Source organism: Betta splendens, chromosome 2 (assembly GCF_900634795.4).
Source record: "Betta splendens chromosome 2, fBetSpl5.4, whole genome shotgun sequence".
Lineage (NCBI taxonomy): Eukaryota > Metazoa > Chordata > Actinopteri > Anabantiformes > Osphronemidae > Betta > Betta splendens.
The window spans coordinates 5,933,247-5,957,330 of record NC_040882.2 but is presented as its reverse complement, the minus strand read 5'-3'; the positions used below and the strand labels follow the sequence as shown (position 1 = coordinate 5,957,330).

The window sequence follows — 24,084 nt, the reverse complement described above, 5'->3', positions numbered from 1 at the left end:
ATGTAGTTAATAAATTATGCACAAAGAGTTACTAATTTTATCATTTTTATTTTTTGTGAATTTAACGCTAAATTATATCAACCAGCTGTCCTAATTGTGAACTGTAAACCTGGCAAAATATGAATTGTTCAAAGAAAAATGTAAAGTGTTGATGTAAAGGGCATATTTCTAATGCAGTTCAAAGTGTTTTTACAGAATGAGCTGCTTATTAACAATAGTCAAATTTGTCTTTGTCCTCCTTCTACAGTCATAAAATTCTGTCAATGATTTTTTTAAAGTGTACTTCTGTTTTCATTTACCTAGCGAAGATCATGTGGAATCTTTAGCACTAGTTGGAAATTCCCCACTGTTTCAGGGTTTCTGTTGTCAAGAGATTCAAAAACTTGGTTTTTGAGTGAAGGTATTTGGTTGTATTTGTTTAAAAGTGTGGCATTTTTAACACATCGGATACATTAAAGTGAGATGTGTCCACATCAGAACGGAAGCAGTATCTTTTAATCTGCCACTGCACTACTTTCACTGGTTTATGATCTATGTAAGCATACAATCACCAAAGCAAATCCCTAGTATTCAATATTCAAGATTCAAAACACTTTATTAATCCCAGAGGGAAATTGCTTTGCACACTTATGATTGCTTTCACATAATATGAAAAGGAAGATTGAAAATAGCAAAAAGTATTATCAGGACAGACATGTAACAAATGTATAAATAAACACATACATATAGATACATATGTATACACATATACCCACATAGACACACACATGCACACGCACTCGTATCAAGTTACTTTGTATGAACCGTGAAACCTTGGTACCACTGTACATGGTAACAAATGTGTTTCTGAATCTGATTCTGTATCATCTGATTTCACTGTTAGAAAAACGTGTCTAATGGCAACGTTGAGCATTCTTATTTGTCTTTTGACTGACTCTAGTTTTTACTGCCACTTTATTCATTTCGATGAGGTCACATGAAGATGGCGTCGCTCCTGCCACTAGATGGCAGCCAATCTTCACGCACCAACGCGATGCTCTGACTGCAGTCTACAGAAATTAAAACATTGAATGCTGAGTGAGTTGGATCTTGTAATAACATGCAAACAGGTGAAAGGTTTTCTACACGTTGGTCACGTCAACTTTTAATGAGCACCCGTAACAATATATACTGAAAAAGCCTCATACACAGGCTGCATGAAAAGCATTTATGATCATAATTCTGACTTTTCAGGCGGACAGAGACATGTTCCTTTTTCTCCTTCACACCGCGCGTGTCTGGCGGGTGGTGCGTTCACAGCCCCCTATTGGCCTGAGCTGGGCTGTGGTTGCTTCTGGCCGCTGCCGCAGCACTTCAGACCTGCCGCTGAGCAGCCGCCGTCAGTCTGCGCCGTCCCCGCGTCCGTGTTGAAAGCGGACACTTGCGATGAGCCCACGATGAGTGAAAGGTGAAAGGTAAGCTCGCCTCTCATTCGGACGCGTTCACGGCACGCGCGCAGTCGTTTGTTTGTTGTCACACCGCGATGCACCGTAAAGCAAAACACGTTTATTGCCTTCGATTTGAATACTTTATTAGATTTAAAGTAAAATTTTATTGTCCACGCACTAATTCAACGCTACGCCGAACTCCACCAGATCTGTGAACAAGGCTTGTAAAACATTATAACAGGCGTAAAAGTGCCTTCAATCCGCTTTCAACTGAAGCTACGTCGTATTCACGACGGTCGATGCGCTGCAGCCTCGTGTCCGTGACCTGATGCTTCATTAGTTCTGCAAGGCTTCAAATCTCTAACAGGTTGTTATTGGACTCCACTGAATGTTTCATGCTATAACTTAAAACATGGAGATGTCTAGATGAATTTGTGTAAGCATGAGGAATGTATTGTGTGTTAAACCTCTGCGGAAAGCGACGTAAATGATGATCATTAGTAGTAATTTGGCAATTTCCACGTGGATAGAAACAATTGCTTCTCCAGTAGTTTTTAGGTAATGAAGTAACTTTATAATGTGAAAATGAAGGATTTGTTGTTGTAATAATGTGACACTATGAACATTTATTCTAAGACTCCTAATTAGCTCAGATTTATTCCACTTTTTTATATCATGTACTCTCATACTATACAACATTCCCAATATTCTGAAACTCCTGCGTCCTGTTTTGCTTTGGCCAAAACCACATTTTTCTTGGATCCAATATAAGATGCATAATATAACTTGATATATTATATAAAGGCAGCGTTCCTCAGAGTCACAGCTTTTACTTTTAGTCATGCACAGTGAAATAAGCAGTAGCACGTGGTCACCTTTGGAAAGAAAAACACCTTAAGATGCAAAGGCACATTGAGCAAAACAGCCCATTCATTAAATGGAAGGCCTCACATGTATTTACTGTTCTTTAACGATCCAACATGTACTTTTACTTTCCATGTGCTGTGAAAGCTGCTGAGCGTGTTCCATCACACACAAGGCTCACGTTTAACCCAGTAAATGGAAGAAGCACTGAATCATTTTAACTGGACACCTGAATGTGTTACCACAGACCACCACGCTCTCACAGGTCAGGCTGAGGTGGAACAGGAGGGAAAGATGGATGAGGAGAGTGAGAGAAAGAGATAGTGTGCTGGTGGAGGCGCTGATGGACGGGCGGCTCGCTCCACTCACGCGGCTCAGGCTTCATCCTCAGACTCTGTGACTGGGAGTCGCTTAACCAATATTGAACCAGGGAAAGTTGTTAGGTGTTAATGTTGTTGCAGTGGACAGCCACAGGCAGCGTGTGAGCGCTGCGTGTTTGCCGCCTGGGGGACAAAGAGGGAAACGGGGCCTTCGCTCACGCGTCTGCTAACATTCGCTCCACTCCTTCGGGGATTTGATTCAGCAGCTTTTCCATCACAGTAAGCGCTTTTGAAGTCCAACGTGGAACCACTGTCCAAGAATCGGCCCCTTCAAAGAGTGCTCGCTTTTACATTTCTATTTCTACACTAGTAAACAAATAAGATATGAGGAGTAAAAAACTGAAAACTTGCGTCTTTTTTTAACCTGGGCTTCACTAATCATGGTCATCGGGTCACATTTAGCATTTTTTCCATCCCCTTTACGTTAGCCTAGCGGTTAGCACGGTGGTCAACCCACACGCTGGTGGCTCCCTGTGAATGTTTTCTCTGAGCTGCTTGTTTAACCTCCAGATCCAGCGTCACCCCGGGGGGCGTGACTCCCGTGAGCACAGGTTTATTGCTCCAGCAGAAAGGTAAACCTCGGCGACTGCAGGGTTTCCTAAGATCAACACAGCAGCGCTTGTTCCGAGCGGCGCGAGTCCGACGTTTGAGGCGTTAAAGGTCAATATTTCTTTGCGACACACAGGGCGGCGTTATGTGTGGGACAAGGCCCCATTGAGGGCGGTGGGGGGGGGGCTGGGTGCTAGTCTGGGGGGTTAAGAGTCCTTGGGTAACCACTGCAGGGCTCCTTCACAGCTGCCCACCGACTCACAGAGGCCTGTGGAGAGACTGGGTTTTATTTCTAACCTACAGTAGGAGAGCGTCCGAGCATCTTTGAGCTCAGCCTCGTCGCTCCCATCAGCCTCATTTCCAGCCGCGTCAGGCAGCAGTTTAACAGAGGACAAACACACAACAGCGCTCAGAGACCGCAGCCAGCGGAGTATGATGGAGGGTTTAGCAGGTGAAGAGCCAGATGTAACACGCTGTAAAACACACCGGCTCAAACGGGGACGTGCGCTGGCCCTGCTTCACCAGGACGCTGTTCTCAGATCAGCCGCAGCATCAGAACCAGCGCGGCCCTCACTCTGGGCCCTGGAGCCCTCCGTCCTCTGCAGCTCAGCGCTGACCCTCTCTCCGCTCCCGCCCTGGCTTTTGCTGTAATCCGTCAGCCTCGGCAGTGACAGGAGGGCTGTAAAAACAGAGCCGGAGGAGGTCATCCAAAAGTTTGCACAGGGAACTCTGGGGGGTTCTGTGGCGGCGGGCCTGACGCTGAGCGAGATGAATGTGCTGCCCTGTAAAGGTTAGGGATGAGGCGGCGGCCTGTTATTTGTCTCCTCCGTCCTGCCGGGCACACGGGGACCAAACCAGCCTGTCGCTCCCAGCCAATATGATTTATCGGCACTATTAATTTCCCAAACGGGAGGTGCCCCTCGCGTTCTGGGAGCGGCAGCCACTTCCACAGCCCGGTCCCTGCCAGGCGTACTGTATGTCACCGTGGACACTCAGAGAAACCCGGGTGTCAGCTGTGAAGAACGCTGCATCCATCCACCAGACGCACCGCTTCATTCCTGCTCACATTCTAGCAGACGTCCTTCCCCGTGACTGAGGCGAGTTCTCATCATCTGCTTTGTCTCCTCTGAAAAAGAATTGCCGACAGTCGGCCACATTGTTCGTGACGTGACAGACTCAAGGTTTATTTTATAAATCTTGCGTCGCCTGTTTATTTAATTTAAAAAGTGTTTTTAATGATTATCTTGGGCTTTTAAAAAATGTCATTTTGACTTTTACTGAAGGAAAATGTTGCATTTTAGAAAACAACATAACCATAAATTTGCATAAATGCAAGCTTTGCAAAACTGTGGTGAGATTTTTAAAGTACTTTGAGTAAGTTATAAAAGGTTGTTATTTACTGCTGTGGCGACTGGAAGCCAGGCTGGATTTCGTTGTTTAGGCAAACAAAATGTTTGTCAGAGCTAATGACTTTTGCTGTTGACTCTGTCTCCTGGTCCATTTACATACTGATGATACTGCAGCTGGATCCCAATAACAGCAATGTTCCTATTGTATCCAGATGATTTGGTGACCGGTTGGTTCCCCACCAGCCTTCAGCAGTTTAGCAAATCTATTCCAACCTGAGTGCGATGCTCTCCCCGCTGTGCTGCTTTCTGCCACTCACCAATAACAGAACCTCCTCCACTGAGAAATAAGGTTCTGGAGCATATTTCTAATACTTAAAAAGAAAGCAAGCCCTAGATCTGTAATGTCCTTTTATTAATTAACCAACAAATTAACCAACCATTCCGATAAAATAAGACATGATTTGTGTCTTCTATATATGAATGTTTCACTGCTTCATTCTCTGTTTGAGAAATCAAATTCATGAGATTTACAAGAATTTATTTCTGAAATAACAATGTATCACTGTATTCTCAGCTAGAACATTAATGTGTGAAAACATGCTGTCCACAAACAGACTTGGGTGACAGACTGTAAAAAAATCAATTTAAATTCAGTGTTTCTTCCCAAAACATGTTGTGTTCACGTCTTTCTTCTTCGTTGGTTGTGGTTCGTAGCCTTGTTGCTACCACCTGTTGATCTGTGGAGCACATCTGGGATGTTTTGCCTCTGCGGCCAGAGTATTTGTAGATGGTTTATGAATTGGCTTCCCACAGTATTGAACCTATAAGGTGACGCTTTGAGCCCAAACGCGCCCGATGCTGTGGACGCACTGACGCAGGACAGACGCCCCCTCTCCATTCAGCAAGTTGCCAGTTTTGCTCCGCACAAACAGGAATGCTCAGCCCCCCCCCCCAACACACACCCTCGCCCCCACCTCCTCCCTGCACACTCTGGTCAGCGTGCCACTGTGTGCCGATGTGTAACAAGTTCTCTGGCTCTTGTTCCTCATACCTCTCCCTTTCTCTCCCACCATGTGAGGCGTCTGGACCGGTGCCACCCTTTTGTCTCGCCGAGCGGCCGGGTGACGCTGAATGAGTAAGTTCGCTGTTTCCTTCATGCTTTTTCTCGCGTGCGGTCCGCGCATGCAGCCATTTATCCCATGTGGAGATGCTGTACCCGTGCAATTCCTTCTTCTTTTGTGTTCCCTTTCCAGCCTTTGTGTCTCGCTCGCCTACTTTTACGCCTGTTTTCCTGCGCGTCTCTGAGTTTGTTTGTCTGTTTCCTCTCCTCGGGCTCATTTCTGCTTTAATGATCTGCAGGCTGACCCTTCACCTCTCCCTCCTCCCCGTCCCCATCGCTTCTCTCCCATCCTCGGCGCCTATCACTCTCTCACACCACAGAGTATGTGCAGCGTGTGTTACCACTGCTGGATATTTCCTTTGTTCTGTCTCTGCTGAAATGGGCACAAGCTTGGTGTTGAAGCCAGAGGAGAATTCAGCCAGTTTTGGATCAGCAGCAACAGTCTGCGTTCCAGAATCCTGTCTGAATGTGCTGTGTTGTTTTAACTGATTATTTAGTTTGTGATTGGTTCTTTGTTAAACAGAAGCCACATGTTGTGCTGTGTTTAAGATGCTACATAATCGTATTTATAAATGTTACTAACGCCTGATATTTCTCCATAAATATTGCACATATCATCTATTTTTTCACACAATAATGGCTAACACCTTATCTGGACGTCTTCTGCTTCAGTAAGTGACTAATATGATGCTGGTTGACTTGCACGTTGAGGTGATAGATTTTTTTTAATGGCATCAGCTACTAGTCATTACTGAAAAATAATGGTGTCATAATAAGCCACACAGATTTGCTCCAGACCACAATAAGGAATCGATAATATGATACCACTCTCCATGACAACAGCATCAATTTGATGTAATGGGTTAGACATTGCAATAATAATACTGTCATTCATGCAGCGGAGTAATGGTTCATTCGGCGTGATCGTATAAATTGAAGCTTTATTTACCCTGTTGTCACATGCGCGTTATGATAAGTACATGCACAATGCCATAATATAACGTTAATATTAAACCCAGTGGTCACAGGTGTGATAACAGGTGTCCACACTACATTCTCTATCTCCAGGCATCACCTGAGTCCCCTTTATAATAAACACTCGTTATCTTCCAAAAACCACACCGGCCAAAGATTCACATGTTCAAATAATCATCATATAAAAACATGTAGAGTGAACACAGGTTGTAAAGATCACTGTTGGCGTCGCACATCCAGCAGAGATGGAGGAGTTTGTAAAGTTGAGCTGGTGTCTACTGGTTTCTCTCCAACTAGTTTGGAGGAAAAGTGTCTCATTCTAGGCAGGATAATAATTAAAAACGGCGCTTTCTTTCCAGCTGCTGATGCTGTTTCTGCATCTTTCTCCCCATCTTCCAGTTGTTGATACTGATACTAATGTTGATGAAGCTGCACCAAGCGGCTCTCATGGAGGTTTCCATGCAGGGGAGGATGAGGGCTAGCGGTTCCGACGGGGAGCATTTTAAAATAATGCCAAACGCATGCTCCTGCTTATGCATCTTAGTCGTAAGGCACAAGACAGAAAGCAGAAAACCCCAGCGCTCACGACGGGAGAACAGAGGGAGCCAGAGAGGAGCGGAGGAAGAGAGGGACCGCTGCAGCTGTGTGCCTCTTTAGGATTCCTGCTCTTTACCTCCTCTCGCTGGGGCCAAACCGGCATCATTAGGTTTGGCAAATTACCCGAGCGGCCATTGTGGCGCAGCCATGGCACGTTAGTGTGTCTTTTTAACTGTGGCTAAACTCAGTCTATTCACTTGTAAAAGAGAGCGGCCATTGGCAGATAGTTGGCAGGCTGCACAGAGAGGCCATTCACCCCGGTAGGAAGGAGCTGAGAACGCGGCCTCGGAAATGGTCCTCTGTGAATATTTTGATGGAGAGACTCTGGATGCACCCTCAGTGTCCATGGGGTCCAACTAACAAATCTCCATGAAGTGACTTCATTGGTTAATAATATTATGACTCTTTATAGCTGTAGTTCAGTTATTATAAAGCAGGAGCTGCTCTACTGTGACGCTCAGACGTGGGGATTTGCTTTTGTGAGTCTTTTTAATTTAAGGAGGAATTTGGGGTTTGGAATCCCAGGTTTTCTGCCGGGTGGGTGGAGGGATTCTGTTTCTTAATGATTCTGAAAGGAGTCCAACTACTCTGGTGGAGAGCGCTGAGACAAGAGGCTGATACACAAAGGTCAGACGCTGGACTCGCTCCTTTTATTTCTGATGTCATGGGGGAACAAATTGCAGCGCTCCTGAATTAAGGCATAATGTATTATAATCAGTTTCCCCGTCGTACATCACCTGAGCGGGGAGGTTTTGTCTGGGCTGTGCAGGAGTCCATTTATCACCTGCACCCAGAGTCTCGGCATGTTCGTCATTGTGTAATCCTGGTAGAGCTGCTATTCGGCTCATCAGGGTCTTTGTTCAGCTTTTGTGGACAGATCATGACATGGAATTGCCTCTAATAGCTGTTTTGCAAGAAATGACTAAAGAGGCTCGTCCTGACAGAAGGTGTAATAGCACCTTCACCATCTCACCCACTGGAGGTCCTTTTCCAGCCTGCTTCATGCGTTTATTCACATCAGAGCTGTGCACTTTGCTTTTTTTTATATATTTATATATTTCCCCAAACTCTCAATAAACAAGGATCGCGTACCAGCAAACGGTTAAGTCGGATGTCCCACCCTGAATAAATGGCACCAGTGCTGCTCTCTCTCAGCTTTTACCCTACATGGTTTGTGTATTTCTCAAATAACGACACTGCAGCAAATCGTGTGTGAGTTATAAATGTCAAAGTAAAATAAGAGATCAGGTAAATAAACATTCTCTATATGGACGTATGTTTGAAGTGACCTGTCACCGTGAGGCCATAGATGGACTTTTCTCAGGCAGGCAAACGTGTTGATTCTAAGGCCGAGTGTCACCATGGCTTTGGTTCAACGCTATTGATTTCTAGAAGCGCTTCTCGCTGCTTTAAGACGTTTGCGAGGGAAACTCTAACTGCAGACAAAGTGGGAGCCTCTGCCTCCGACCGAAAACCAGGCTGATTTGCATGTTGTTACACAATCAGGGTCTTAGAAGCATCGACATATGCATTTTATTCAGCCTCGTCTGCCTCAGGAGTGTAGAATATGAGGCGGTATTTATGCAAACGCTTCCAAACACGATCTTTCAATATCCCAGTTTTGTTGGAGAAGATTATTATGAACATTGGTGAAGTCATCTTTAGAAGCCGTTCCCGTGAGCCAGGAGGGGTTGACTCCTTCCAAACATAGCAGAAACTGAGGCTGTTTCCTGCCAGCGTGAGGCGAACGTCTCCGTGTTGTGTTTAAGTGCACTTGAACAGGTCTCCGTCCTTCGCAGACGCCTGAAGGAGGCGCTTCAAAGCTGGTGCACGGAGGCTCAGAGGTTAAAACCCTGGCGGTCGCCTCTGTTCTGCAGCCGTCACATGTTCGCCTCATGTTCCTGCAGTTTCTCCTCCACAAATCCACACCGGTCACATGAAGTGGGGACTTTGTTATGACTCGGTGGTGTTTTCCAGCACAGGCAGGGACGCAGCAAGTGAATGACCGTTCTGACGCTCGTGGCTCCAGAAAGCAGCCAGGGTCGAATGTTTACTGGTTTTGGTGGAGTCTGCTTTTCGTTAACATCAGCTAACGTGAACGTGCTCACAGGAACCTTTTTCCCGCGTGTTTGTCATTTCCCTCCTCTCACGGCGGCCCTGTGTACTCTGACGGCTCCCCCTCTCGCCCTGAATGGACCAGGAACGCTAGGGCCCTCGCCGGCCGGGCCTCCCTCGGTGCGAGGAGCACGGCCACCTCACAAAAGGCTCTGTTCATGCCGCTTCATTAAGCAGCAATGTCGGACCCAGCAGGCTGCAAAAACCTCTGGCTCCTCACATTCACTGCCTCCACTCGCCAAAGCAGAGCAGGTGCAGGGAAGCTGGTGTCAAGGTGAAAAAAGCGGCCGCTAAGACTGCAAATCTTCAGATGCTTATCTGCGTATTAAATTAAAAAAATGAATGGGTGACTTTGGTATTTTAAAATAGTTTATCCCTTAATCAAAACTCCCTCTAATCTTAACTTGACCTGATGCCTTTGCAGAGATTTTTGTGAAAGTTGAGTGATTGCATTTTGTCTGTCTTCACTGCTTCACAGCTGGTTCTTCCAAATCAACCCCACGCATTGGAGACTAAAAGCAGGTGTTCTTCCTTCCCATCACATTCCTGTTATGTCTCACATGCAGCAGTGAAGCAGCTACACATTTGTGTTTTTGCACGTGGCCCTCATCATCTGAGAATCATCATTGAGCTAATGTCCTAAATGGAGTTCGACCCAATGACGCTTCATGTGTCCTGGCGGTTCAGAGTTCAGGCTGCATGAAACAGATTGGCGGCTCCGGCCTTTGGGGGTGAATTAGCCGTGACCGGGTCCTGCCGACAGTGAAGGACCGGGCACACAGAGCAGACAGACAAAGGCAGCGGAGGGGCTGCTGCGCTGGCACAGCATTCAGATGGATGGACGGGCGACAGAGAGCCAGCGTCATCGCTCGCTGCAGCTGTCATCACTCGACTGAGGACTTCAGACAATGACCACGGGCATAATTGGTTCTTGCTTGATTTTGAATGTGAGACTTGTTTCTACAGGTGATTCCTGAGGGTCTGAATCGACTGGATGTGGTTGTAGCCATGGTGACGTCAGGGTGGGGGGCGCGTGGCCTTGTGTTGGTCATCTGCTCAGCTGTGTGTGTGTCCCAGGAGCCTCCCATCAAACCTGCCGAGTGCAGCAGAAAGGAGCACCCCGTGGTCTCCTACCAAGGTCAGTGCCCCGGGCGTTCATTAACCACACAACGTGAGGCAAACTGGTTAATAGACTGAAATGAGATGAGATCGTCAGCTTCATATATCATATTTCAAAGTGAAGCTGATGCCAGGGGGGAGCGATGGCTCCATTTCATCTCTTTCAACCTTCACCTGTCATTTACTGTAGGCGACGTTCTCCAAACAGAAGAAGCTACTTGTACAAGTAGTGAAAAATTTAGATTAACATTAGTCGATTTGCATTTATGTTGACAAAGTGCTTGATTTCACTATGGAGACAATAAAACTCTCACATGGCATTGATTTGCAATAATAAGGTTTTGTCTGTTGTTTCTCTCCTGTTTGTAACGAGATACTCTGGAAAGTATAGTCGGAATTTAATGAGCGTTCATGATTTGGAGCTATGCTGACATGGAGACAACAGACATGAAGACAAATTGGCAACGCTAGTGGACTAATGGAATGATCTTTATTATACCAGCGGTTTATGTTTCAGCATCAGGGTAATTAACAGACATAAAGATTGATATGAACTTAATAAATGTTATGGGATGTCTGCAGCGAGGCCTCATTTAATATTCCAGGCTTTGTGAAGCCATTTGACCGTCCATTAATTCAAAGTGCTCACCTGGCAAACTGCTGCTATTGTGTTCTGTCCAGAGGAACCCACATCCATTTAGTTAAGGTTTGCTCTGAAACAGCGGCTCAGTGTATCAAGCCCATTTCATTTAATCTAATCTTAAATACTATTGAAAAGAGAACAAAAATCCCTTTGTTTTCCTTTTACCTTGGCCATTTTACCTCAGCTGATTTTACATTAAATATTTCAATAAATAATAATTGTTTACCAATATCAGTGGCGGTAAAGTCCTAGTAAAAGGAGAGTTCTTTAGTGATGTATTTGTTAGATCTGCACAATGAATCAATCAATCAGTCATCAGTCGGCAGTCAATCACAGTCAATCAGATGATGGTGTGGAGCCATGCAGCATTCGGTGACGTTTCTTTCGTCCCATCACTCTTTCTTCCTCTCATGTGAGTCACCTACTGCCACACCCCGTCCGCTCTCCTCCTCTTCTCCAGCTGTTAACACCCTCTCCTTCACTGTCCATGCAGGGTTAAGGCCGTGGGTGTCAGAGTTCTCCCACCCAGGAGTCAAGGATTTCTCCCAGCTCGCTCTGGACCTGGGCAGAAACCAGATCGTTGTTGGAGCGCGGTAACAATGCACCTTAATATGTGTTGTATAAGGAATGTATAGAATAAGCTTACAGGACATATGAAAGCGTTATGGCAATGATGATCACATTAAAAAGCTTGAAAACACTGGGCAAAAATGAAAAGAACTTAAACACACCAAGAGTGGAATTTTGAATAATGTTTCTCACTTTCAGAAACTTCATATTCCGGCTGAGGTTGAGCAACACCTCGCTCATACAGGTGACATTAGGAACATAGTTCTCATTATAAAGTGTTAGACCCAATCTGAATATACTTATTTAATAGCGTGCTGTGTTCAGGCCACAGAATGGGCACCTGATGAAGACACGAAGCGTTCATGTCAGAGCAAGGGCAAGTCTGAGGTAGAGCTCCGTCAAAGTGCACAGAACTATGTCCCTTCAATCTGACACAGTGGAGTGAGGAGTGACGCTGCGGCGTGTGCCTTTCTCTGCAGGAGGAGTGTCAGAACTACGTCCGAGTCCTGCTGATCAGCGGGAGCACGCTGCTGACGTGTGGAACCAACGCCTTCACCCCCGTCTGTGTGACCAGGCAGGTTGGTACAGCTGTGCCATGAAGCGGGTTCAGGCATGAGACAGGAGCAGTGTCGCAATGCAAAGGGCTGATCATCAGGAAGTCCATTAGGAAAGTTTACTAATAATCAGTTTATTAATTCACCATTGTCTCTGTGGCAGATTGGAAACCTCAGCCAGGTGCTGGACACCGTGAACGGCGTGGCCCGCTGTCCCTACGACCCGCGCCACAACTCCACCGCCATGGTGACCGAGCGCGGCGAGCTCTACGCCGCCACAGTCATCGACTTCTCGGGCCGCGACCCGGTCATCTACCGGAGCCTGGGGAACCAGCCCCCTCTGCGCACCGCCCAGTACAACTCCAAATGGCTCAACGGTGCGCCCCCGGCCCGAACCTGAACCCCGCGCTCGCCTCGTGGGCCCGATCTCCCATCTGTCCTCTCTCCCTCCAGAGCCCCATTTCGTGTCCGTCTATGAGATCGGACGCTTCGCCTACTTCTTCTTCAGAGAGACGGCGGTCGAGAACGACTGCGGGAAGATGGTGTTCTCTCGGGTGGCCAGGGTTTGCAAGAACGACATGGGAGGCCGTTTCCTGTTGGAGGACACCTGGACCACCTTCATGAAGGCCAGACTCAACTGCTCGCGCTCAGGGGAAATCCCCTTCTACTACAACGAGCTGCAGAGCACCTTTTACCTCCCTGAGCAGGACGTGGTCTACGGCATCTTCACCACCAACGTGTGAGTCAAGGTTTCCAGATTAATGTTAATTAGGTCTCTAGGATAAAAAAAAACGCCTGGTTCTGTATTAGTGATCTGAAGATGAAGATCTGACCATGACGTTCCCCCCTCAGTAACAGCATTTCGGCCTCAGCCGTGTGTGGCTTCAACCTGAGCTCCATCACCCAGGCCTTCAACGGGCCGTTCCGCTACCAGGAGAACCCCCGCACCGCGTGGCTCTCCACACCAAATCCCATACCCAATTTTCAGGTAACCGATATGTTTACACGCACCAAGAAAGAAAGAACGCGGACGGCGTGGTGTTGATAGGTGTGGGAGAGCGCCGTCCTTCCCCAATTTCACATCTTTTCCTCCAAGGCCTATAAGCGGGTTTTCGCTAGACTGCCATCCCTTTTATCCCCGCGTGAGCTCCCACATAGCTCACTGCAGTCGAGCGCCGCTGCTCAGCACACCAACACACCGACAATAAATCCTTGGAAGGTTTCCAACATGTAACGCGTTCCTGCGGGGACACTGTGAGTTATATAAGCACCACATTGCGTATGCATTGCTAGCTTCGATTTTGGATTTGCATTTGTTTAGCATATATTGATTTTTGCTGTTTGTGTCAATATTTTCATTTCAGGAATTGACCTATTAGTAAATCCCCTAAAGCATGTAAATCCAGTACATGCATTATTGTTGCAGTTGCTCTGGAATCAGAAGCTAAACCTCATATACAGTCGCTACCTGTGACATGAATCCCTCATCCCTGTTTAGTGTGGAACGCTGGAGGAGGGAGGTCCCGGGGGAAACCTCACCGAGCGCAACCTCCAGGACGCGCAGCGCCTCTTCCTGATGAACGACGTGGTGCAGCCCGTGACCGTCAACCCCCTCCTCACACAGGACAACCTGCGCTTCTCCAGGCTGGTGGTGGACGTCGTGCAGGGCAGAGACACCCTCTACCACGTCATGTACATCGGGACCGGTGAGAATGAAAATGAAAGCAAAATAGTTGGAATTGCATCATCGTGTCTGACATGCCGTTCATTTTATTTGAATAGAATATGGCACCATCCTCAAGACTCTCGCCACAACCAATAAAAGCCTTCATGGCTGTTACCTGGAGGAGCTCAGGATCCTCCCCCCAGGACAGATCCGGCCAATCAGGAGCCTCCAAATCCTCCACAGTGACAGGTCCTTGTTTGTAGGGCTCGATGACCGACTGGTGAAGATCCCGTTACAGAGATGCTCCAACTACCCAACAGAACGGTACGATCCATATCTGATCAGGAACAAGAACGATTTAACAGCATGAACAGAATTGACAGAGGGGTAAAAAAATATAAATCCAAAATCTGTAGTCAGTCGAGCTGTTTTTAATTTCAAATGATTTATCAAGTCATTGCATTGAGGTAATAGAAACCTGCAGATTTCCAAAGTAAACACTGATAAAGTTGATTATGTTAGGGGTCCAGTGTTAAAGCTGCCTGTAGCCGGCCAAGGCTTGGAACTGACGTTATTAATGTATGTGTTGACACTGAACGAACCACTAGAGTGTACTGTCAACAAAACAAAACACTGTGTAAAGTAAGTCGTTTGTTAGCACCAGCCCCTGCAGCAGCCCAGACCTTCATATTGTTCAATGATGGATTATAAAATCCCACATCCCTGAACTCGCAGTCAGTGCCTGGAGGCTCGGGACCCGTACTGTGGCTGGGATCTCAGCCTGAAACGCTGTACCACCATTGAAGAGAGCTCCAACATGAACCATTGGACCCAAAACATCACAGAGTGTCCGGTGAGTCGCGCACGTTACTGATGCTTCATGCAACACAACATTTCAGGACGTCGCAGCATTGACTCGTGTCGCCTCCGAAGGTCAGGAACCTGACTCAGGACGGTGCTTTCGGCCCTTGGGCACCGTGGCAGCCCTGTAACCATGACGACGGCGAGGGCTCCGTCAGCAGCTGCGCGTGCCGTTCCCGCTCATGCGACGGCCCAGCGGCCCGGTGTGGCGGCGCCGAGTGCAGGGGTCCGACCATCCAGGTGGCCAACTGTTCCAGGTACAGTAGAGGCACTGCAACACCCTGTTATGAAATGCATAGGGTATGAATCGTGTGGGATTCTTTCACAATTTGTTGATTCTGTTGTGCAGGAACGGTGGGTGGACTCCCTGGTCCTCATGGGGCCAGTGCAGCAGCAGCTGTGGCATCGGCTTTGAGGTGAGGCAGCGTTCCTGCAACAACCCCTCCCCTCGCCACGGGGGCCGGGTCTGCGTGGGCCAGGGTCGCGAGGAGAGGTGAGGGGAGCAGAGTCTGCCTCCAGAAAGGAGGCGTGCATTTACTGCCTCCCGACTCTGCTTCAAAGCATCACAGTAACGTGCGTCCCTGTGTTTCCAGGCTGTGCAACGAGAAGAAGCCGTGTCCCCTGCCAGTGGCGTGGACGGCGTGGGGCCCCTGGGCTCACTGCAGCGCCGAATGCGGGGGCGGGGTCCATTCCAGGAGCAGAACCTGCGAGAACGGGAACACGTGTCCCGGATGTGCCACGGTACTGCACGGCCTCCAACCGAGCCGCGATGATTTACAAATTAATTTACAAAAGTAGTATCGCTCAGGATAATTGGAATAGGCCGCTCCTGCCAAGAACTTCAAACGGAGCCGGCGTTCAGGCCCCCGTGCCTCCTGGCTTTCACTCACTCAGTCTCAGCCTCCTAAACTGGCGCTGACATGAGTAAGTGTTTGGCAAAGCTTCTCTTTCAAAAGATACAGTAATGTGTCCTTTGGGTTATTTTGTTCTGATTTTACAGAAGACCAGACTTTTACAGTCTTCGAACTGGACAATTTAGATTCAGTACATAAAATTTAACAGCTTAATTAGTCTTTTTTTTGTTTTTTAGCCATTCTGATAATAGATTGTAAAATATTTGAACAATTCTCCCCAGTGACAGGTAGCAGGGGTTCATCATTGGCTTAATGTACTGCGGTTACATTAGAACTGATGTTATAGTAAATGAAGCCTTCCATGGCCGTACTGTACAATTCAAACCAGTTGTAAACTGAACCAATGTTGTCCCCACTGTCAGGAATATAAGGTGTGTAACCTGGAGGCTTGCCCCGAGGTGCGGCGCAACACCCCGTGGACGCCCTGGATGCCGGTGAACGTGAGCCAGGACGGCTCGCGGCAGGAGCAGCGGTACCGGTACATCTGCCGAGCGCTGCTGCCCAGCCCCCAGCAGCTCCAGCTGGGCAAGAAGAAGGTGGAGACGCGCTTCTGCCCCAGCGACAGCTCTGGAGCCTGTCAGACCGACTGTGAGTGCTCGTCTAATGGACAAACAGCTGTTTTACATTCCTTCATCTAGAGTAGGACTTTTGTACTTTATTTCTTGCTTTTGGTTTTACATTTTAACAAATAAAATGTTTTCCAGCACTGGTGGACGACCTGATGAGGACGAGCGGCCGAACCCCCGCCCAGCCTCAAGGCTCTCGCTGGGGATCCTGGGAAACGTGGTCCACCTGTTCCCAGCAGTGTTCCCGAGGCTTCCGGACCCGGAAGCGCAGCTGTTCGACAGCGGAGGGCAGGACCAACCCCAGCGCATGCGTGGGGTCTCCAGTGGAGTATCAGGACTGCAACACTCAGCCCTGTCCAGGTGACAGGAACACTTGTCAACAGTTCCATTGATTCATACATACATAAACTAATCATGTCACGCGTGCTCTAGTGAGTGGGGCCTGGTCCTGCTGGTCCTCCTGGTCCCAGTGCTCATCCAGCTGTGGAGGCGGACACCACCAGCGGACTCGCACATGCAACAGTCCGGCGCCCGCCAACGGAGGAGACATATGTATAGGCCTTCACACTGAGGAGGCCCTCTGCAACACACATGTCTGTGAAGGTACCGTGTGAAAGTTTCCCTTTGAGTGTAAAGACTTGATTTGACAGCTGATGTCAATGCCACAGCAGCTCATCTTGTGCTTTATTTATCTTTATTTATTTATCTTATCTCATAATTATTCATCTTTCCGGTCCAGCGCATGTTTGTGAGTGCGCCACAAACCTTCCATTTATCACTGCGATTAAACGATAAAAGCAGCCCAGGTCCAACGATGGAGGTTGTGTCGGCATTGATGAGAAATCACCTCCACACAGCGAGTGGTGAATCAATATTTGTGTTGCAAAGACAAACGCGCCGCTTCGCAGCCCGTCCCTGCACACGGCGGCTGAAAGTCACAAAAGACACAGACGCGTAGTCACCGAACAGATAATGGAACATCCGGAAACGCTGCCATTAGCTCCAACACGGAGGCTGTGTGTTTGGTCCTTAGGTTACTCCTCGGGTGTTCAAAAGAAGAGTGGAGGCACGGGAAGCAAATTGCTCATTAACTTGTCGTTGGTTTTCCACTTTTGTTCCGTATTAAAAGTGTGTCCAGCAGGCAGACAGGGAGGCTGGACCGGCCGTTGACTGATGACCACCGCTGCACTGGAGCCAGCGTTTCTTAGCCTGCACTCACTCCTCTGTGGTTCCACAGGCGTTGAGAAGGATTTTATTACAGATGTTCAACATGTGCACAAAGACGTTGTTTACTTCCTGCTGCTTTACTGGAGTAGCCGACATTTACCGTACAGCGGCAGGGATTTAATTACATAATGAACTGAAGCCTAGATAATGCAGTTACTTATCAAAGATATGCTAATGCTGCAGGACTCAGCAGCTGATGCTGAGAGCGTTATTATATCCGCATTGGCTTTGATTCGTCTTGGGTTCGGCCTTCAGGTTGGGGGGAGTGGACGGAGTGGGGGGACTGCGACGAGGACGGCCTGCAGCACCGCACCCGGAGCTGTGGCGAGGACCACGGCGCTGACGCCAGCCTCTGCCAGGGCAACGTGACCCAGGCCCGGCTGTGCCAGGCTCACGAGGTGCCAGGTAGGCCCCCCGCCGTTACCACCCGGCCGCATGCAGATTGATGCTGATGCAAGCTGGAAAAAAGCCACTCTGTCGCACAAAACCTTTAATCAGGTTAATGCCGACTTTTTACGCCTCGTCTGTAGAAATTAGAAAGACAAATGAATGGTGGGTGTCAGCATCGCGCCCACCTTGGAGAACAGCGAAGCCTCTGAGGGACGTTCACTCGTCTCATCATTCGGTTGTTTGATCTCCGTCTCACTTAAAGGTGTGTGTTTTATTCCTATTCTCCGCTTCTTTTCAGTGATTTTACCCGGACAGGAAGAGCAGAGCTGTGGAAGTGAGTGAAAATAAGTGATGTTTCTGCGCTGTCCTCACATATTATTTGTTACCATGTGTGCAACCTCTAATTCCCAAGAGAACATCTGTCTGGGTTTGTGTCTCTGCCCTCATGCTGCATCCGAGGTAAATCAATGTCACCTCAGTTTATCTGAAGTCTCTGAACATGCAGTGGCACCTAAGCAAAGGCTGCAAACCCATTGACTTATTTCTATGTGTACGCTCCATACAGCTAGTTCCATATTGACTTGTGTTTGTGGCTTTACTCCCCTGGGGCACGGGTTGGGGTTGTGTTTAGCCTGTCTGAGTTAGATAGCAGACAGTAAAGTGTTATGGAGGATGTTTACTGCCCTGCCCCTCTAGGACCTCTGGCTGATGTTTGCCATCCAGTCTGTCCTCCTAGCAAATATGTAGCATTTACCAGGCTGCACTCGTATCATTCCTACATGGTTCCAAATGATGGGTTAGGCCTCTACCTGCTAAAAGCTGGAACCGTGTGCGTACTTTGTTTTTATTTGTGTTGGCATATGACCCACTTTTAACCATAAAATGAATGGTTAGGTTAATTATTGTGGATATTCTTTGTCCCCAGAAGTTGAACCCTGGTGCATTGATGATCATATACGTACTGTACATTCTTCTAGTACCACATTGTAGATCGAAACATGCTCCTACAAAAAATGTTATGCTTATTGTCACATTATTTCAAACTTGGGCATTTGTTAAGTAAACTAAAGAAGATCTACTTGATAACAAACTGAACTGTCAGTCCTGAGTCCTCACATCAACCAAAAACCTGTCACTTTTTCACGACCTTAATGTTGTTGTTGAGTTTTCTGTCCTGGTTGTGTTCCTTTTTGTCGTCATCTCACCTTGTCTCTTCTACCCGCTTGCAGCCTTCACCTTGTTCCAGTTGGTAGCTGTGGGCTCAGCCAGTTTCTTCGCGGCAGCGCTGCTGTCGGCGCTGGCCTACACCTACTGCCACCACCTGAACCGGCCGTCCCCAGAGTCAGCGGTCATCCACCCCAGCACACCCAACCACCTGACCTACAACAAGCAGGGCAACGCCACACCAAAGAATGAAAAGTACATCCCAATGGAGTTTAAGGTTCGGTTGTTTTACTTTCATAATGATCACCGTCGTTTACTGAGCTTTAATGGCTGAACTGACAGCAGCATGTTTCTCTGCGTCTGCTCTGTAGATGCTGAACAAAAACAATCTTCACGTGAACGAGGAGACGTGCAACCACTTCCCAACGCCGCTGCCCTCCAGCAACATGTTCGCCACCACCTACTACCCTTCTGGCCTCAGCAAGTATGACTTCCATCAGGACTCGCCCTGCAGGACCTACATGCACAGCTGAGGCAGAACCTCCTCGCTTTCCTAATAACACCGCCCTCTAAGACATCTCAAGATCTATTGTGGATTTGTCAACAAAACCCTAAATGAAAAACTGAAGTCATTCCAATGTTACAGTGAAGATTTTAAATCTGTTAGTAATTGTAAATGTTACACACATTTTCAGATACCTGTATTTTGCAGTGTCCCATAAACACTAGACACTTAGTTTTTGTTTTTGTAACACGTGGCTGCTTTTTGGTTTAGAACAAACAGACTCGGGAGACAATAAACCGACACGAAGGCGCGTGTACTGAAGCTCGCAGCAGCCTTTACAGCAGTACCTCCCATGTTTTCATGGAACCAGCACCCACAGAGCTGGCCTTTCCAATCCCGAGGTGCTCCATTTGTGCTCAGGTCAGTGTCAAAGTATAGAAGGACCCCACACTCCAGGGCTTGAATTACCCTTCACTCTATGTATATGCCTGGACTCCACTGGACTGAGAAAAGACTCAATAACCTGCAGGTTATTGTTTTGAAGACTGTATCATTTTGGCAGATGAGATCAGATGACCCACTGACTTTATACTGGTCCACGGAACACTTGGACATTAAAGTGTGGACTCCATCCATGAGGACTGATATCTGAGAAACATCTCTGCATTTGGTTCTTTGTGTCATGTGAATGAAAAATTGTGAAAGAAAATGAACAGAATTGCAGGTTTCTGCCTTCTTTGCTTTAATATTCAAGTTGAGCAGCTTTCATCACTGAAAACAACACTGAAGAGGACATTTCTGACATATTTCACTATGCACTGCACATTACTGAAGCTGGCCTGATTTTCATGTTTTTTCATTGTATTTACTGAACATGATGAATGATATAGTACTATACTTTAGAGACCTTTTTGTCGATCAAACTGCTTTTTTCTTAGTGTCGATGCATTGAGGTTTTTGCTCTCACTTTGCCAAATACCCTGTCATGCAGCTGTACAGCTGTTACCAGCGGTTTGGGTAATGACACAAACATTAAAAAGTTTGCCTTCTCAACAGCTGAACCTCTCGAGGTTCAATTTAGGTACAATCTCATTAGCATCTATATCTTCGCAAGCTAATTCCTTTATGTGTGAAGAAACAAAAGGTTAGCAGTAAAAAAGCAATGACTTTCGGCATCACCCTCCTTTTAAAGCTCCGGGTCAGTTATTCCACTCAGTCATCATGGAGTGATTTCCAGGTTTGTCCTCATTAGGACTTTCAATTTTGGGGGCTTATGTTCTTTTTTATGGCAGAAAAGGACAATTATTTGCCTTAATTGTGATAAATATTCTTAACACAAACAGAGACAGCAGATTCGTGTCATTACCAAAGCTTTGGCCTCAGCTGTATGTACAATACTGTACATAAGTGTGATGCGTTAACTTGTTTCTAATGTACTGAAATGAGCCGACATCAGCGGCTGCCTGGAAACACAATAATGGAACGACAACCAATAACACTTAGACAATGCTGTGCAGCATTCGCCTTTGTGGTTTGCTTTTCAGACATATGCTAACCACTGGTAAGACCAATAGAAACATCAGCATAAAGGAACATACTTTTTGACCTTTTATCTTTTTCTACAGCTGCATAGATTTTCTCCAGGTGCTCCAGTTCCCACCACAACCCCAAACCATGCGGCTACGGTGAACTGGATACTCTAAAACTCTGATGTGTTTGTCTGCCGTGTTTTTCTATTTTACAAATATGAGGTTTTAGTGTTCAGGCTGGATGCAGCCAATTACGTCCTGGACTCAGTTGTCACATTAACTATGTTAACATCACTGTGCATGAACAAAGGCTTTTAGTCTTTCTTTTATCCTTGTTTCTAGCAATGGATTTATAAGTGATATGTTGTCAATTGTATCCTATTCCCACTATGATACTTAGACTCTGTTTACATATTGCATGGGTAAGAAGATACATATGTACCTTAGAGGTCTGTCATATCAATAATTTCCAGCAGATAAAGCAATGTCTTACAAATACTCACTACAGGTCTACATATAGAATAAATAAATACACAGACAGCCAATCACTGCATGTTTTTAGATTATGGGACGAAACCAGAGGATCTGGAGGAAACCCACACAGACACGAGGGAAACAAGCAAACTCCATACAGAAAGGCTCACACCAAGTTGGACGTACTCATATAAAGTCAATAGGAGGACATGTCACATGGCTTTTAAATAACAAGTTGAAATAGTAAATGTCAGGGTTTTCTTTTTGCATTTCATGACATGTTGATATTTAAAGTTTCTGTAAAGTAGATATTGCACAGAGCGTCTTGTGTTTGTAAATTGTTAATACCAAGAAATGAAGTAGATGTTTTACATTTCTTGCAGTGTTCTGTAGCATGAAACGAACAGTCCTGCTAATATGTGTTCATGTTTCAGTGCTTGCTTGCAGCATGCGCCTAATACGTCTAAATGTATCCAGTATTTACTCAAACACACACGCACACACACTCTACACTGCTCATTATGACTGATGAATTTGACTGAACTGCCTTCTTGACACTGTGAACTTTTGGTACTACTATATTTTTGTAAAATTATGTCCACTGTAAAATATCAAGTCGAATAAATTGAATTTGGTGCCAGTATTTTGGTTCTACTTTTTGTTGTTTCACAACCAGTCATTAGATTCTTACTGTAATCATAAATATTTGGGATTTAAAATCACTTCACGTCACTTTAAATTGCTGCTGACTAATTTTCTAGAATAATTCATGAACTAGGAAACCTTACTGTTGTTGGCTCTGCATTCACATCTAAATGTTGCTGCAGGTGAGGTTCACTCCAGCTACCCTCACTTTAATAATTGACACAAAATTGAATTTTGTGTTTCTGTTACTGTTTACTATTAGATTGGTGAAGTGAGGCAGATTTTTTAATGTTGCCTGTAACACATTTACTTGTTAAAGGTCCTACATTGTTTGCCTTTTTGGTCTCTGAGGTCTGAGGTCAGACGTATGGTTGATGTAGATGGAACTCGCGTGTTATGGTGAAACATATGTACAGTTAGCATCTGTGGTTGTGCGCGGGCTGTCAACAACGATGTGGTGAGGTGAGCAGTGGTTGGCCAGACACTGGTGAGGAACAAAGTTCCTGGTAATCCATCATAAAATGGAGAATTCCTGAGACCATTCTGAGACTAGATTGCTATGAAAAAAAAAACAATAGGAGGGGGTACAATTGTAAAGTGCTTGGTGTTTGTCTACATCCACCCCAGAGCTCCAGAACTGTATAGAAATGATTAAAAGTTGATATAGGCGCATGTTGGGGGCTTAAATGCAGTAGGCAGTTACTGTATGAACACACCCAGCCATATTTCTATATGAGCCTAATGCTACAGATGTTTTCATTTGCTACATTTGCACAGACACTGCAGGAGGCAGATGTTGCTATAATGGGCTGGGTAAGGTTGGCCTAACTCTAAGCCCAGTTCTTGGAAACCCTGCGTTCCCTGGATGAGGTTGTAATCCTGTTTGTGTTTCCCAATTACACTAAGCAGCTGGTTCAACAGCAATAACAGTTGTTTGCTGGTGCAAAACCAAACCTGACCCCTGAATATTTCCTGTTCAAACAGCTACTTGGCTGTTTATATTATAAGTGCATTGAGCCTTTTTTATTTAACAGCTAAAATACCTATATGTTGCAGTATAGTAGAGGTAAAGAGGTTTTTAGATACAGTAGTGAATATTAGCAACCACATATTTCTCTAACCTCGCTGCTTGTGTGCTCCCCAGCTTTTACTTTATCTTCAATAATCTTGAATTTAAGACATACATTAATGCGAAAATATATTTAATTGCTAGAAGTTTGCTTTTCTTGAGAGATGAAATCTGTGGCATGAAAACTCCCTCCTTGGTTAATCCACCAACATACCAGTTGTTTGAAGATTTGTCGGATCAAAGTGTGTCTGAACCTGTGAAGCCATAAGTCCATGAAACAAGACATGTTCGTTAGACAGTGTAGTTGTGTTCAGACACACAAATCTTGTCACTTCACATCACACTTGTCACTTCTGGGGCATTAAACACATGAAGCATGCTCCAAGTAAAGTATTTTTGGTTTTTGCCTACTGTATCAGTGAATTACAATATGAATTTGTTTTATATGAGGTTATCCAAAGAAGACCTGGTTTATTAATTGAAATGTGGACTGTTGCTCTGTTTATTAGAATGTAGTTATTTAAATTAAACTGACTTAGATATTTTGAGGTTGTCTGTGCTGTCTGAGTTTAGAGACACTCAGAAACCTTTTAGAACACTACTTAAAAACATATAATATAAATTAACCGTTAAAAACCCATTTATAGTGAAGTAATAATTGGTGAGTTATTTTATCACTAATTGCTGTGCATATAAATTGCTAGAAATAAGGAAAAACATTCATTCAATTTATTATAGTTAAACAGTATATTTGCTGTAATACGCAATAGCAAGTATGTTTTCTGGTATGTGTGGTACAGTATCAACCTGTA

At 46.0% G+C, this 24,084-nt stretch overlaps 1 protein-coding gene across 4 annotated transcripts; it reads left to right on the top strand.

The window, feature by feature from the left end:
• Window positions 1-1,289: 1,289 nt before the first annotated feature.
• On the top strand, window positions 1,290-22,201 carry LOC114851081 (semaphorin-5B-like). Of its 4 annotated transcripts, XM_029142625.3 has the most exons (23): window positions 1,290-1,454; window positions 5,648-5,704; window positions 10,343-10,514; window positions 11,632-11,731; window positions 11,907-11,952; window positions 12,033-12,095; window positions 12,188-12,286; window positions 12,426-12,639; window positions 12,716-13,001; window positions 13,115-13,250; window positions 13,761-13,968; window positions 14,045-14,252; window positions 14,664-14,781; window positions 14,862-15,046; window positions 15,139-15,282; window positions 15,383-15,530; window positions 16,066-16,291; window positions 16,408-16,629; window positions 16,702-16,872; window positions 17,752-17,901; window positions 18,185-18,220; window positions 19,116-19,327; window positions 19,422-22,201. In XM_029142625.3, the coding sequence occupies exons 3-23, from the start codon at window positions 10,385-10,387 to the stop codon at window positions 19,581-19,583; spliced, it is 3,264 nt and encodes a 1,087-aa protein (XP_028998458.1). In that variant the 5' UTR covers window positions 1,290-1,454; window positions 5,648-5,704; window positions 10,343-10,384; the 3' UTR covers window positions 19,584-22,201. The 4 variants fall into 4 exon arrangements, with proteins under 4 accessions (XP_028998458.1, XP_055362730.1, XP_055362729.1 ...); XM_055506755.1 differs by lacking the exon at window positions 1,290-1,454 and having other exon boundaries at window positions 3,439-5,704; XM_055506754.1 differs by lacking the exons at window positions 1,290-1,454; window positions 5,648-5,704; window positions 10,343-10,514 and having other exon boundaries at window positions 11,499-11,731.
• Window positions 22,202-24,084: the final 1,883 nt, after the last annotated feature.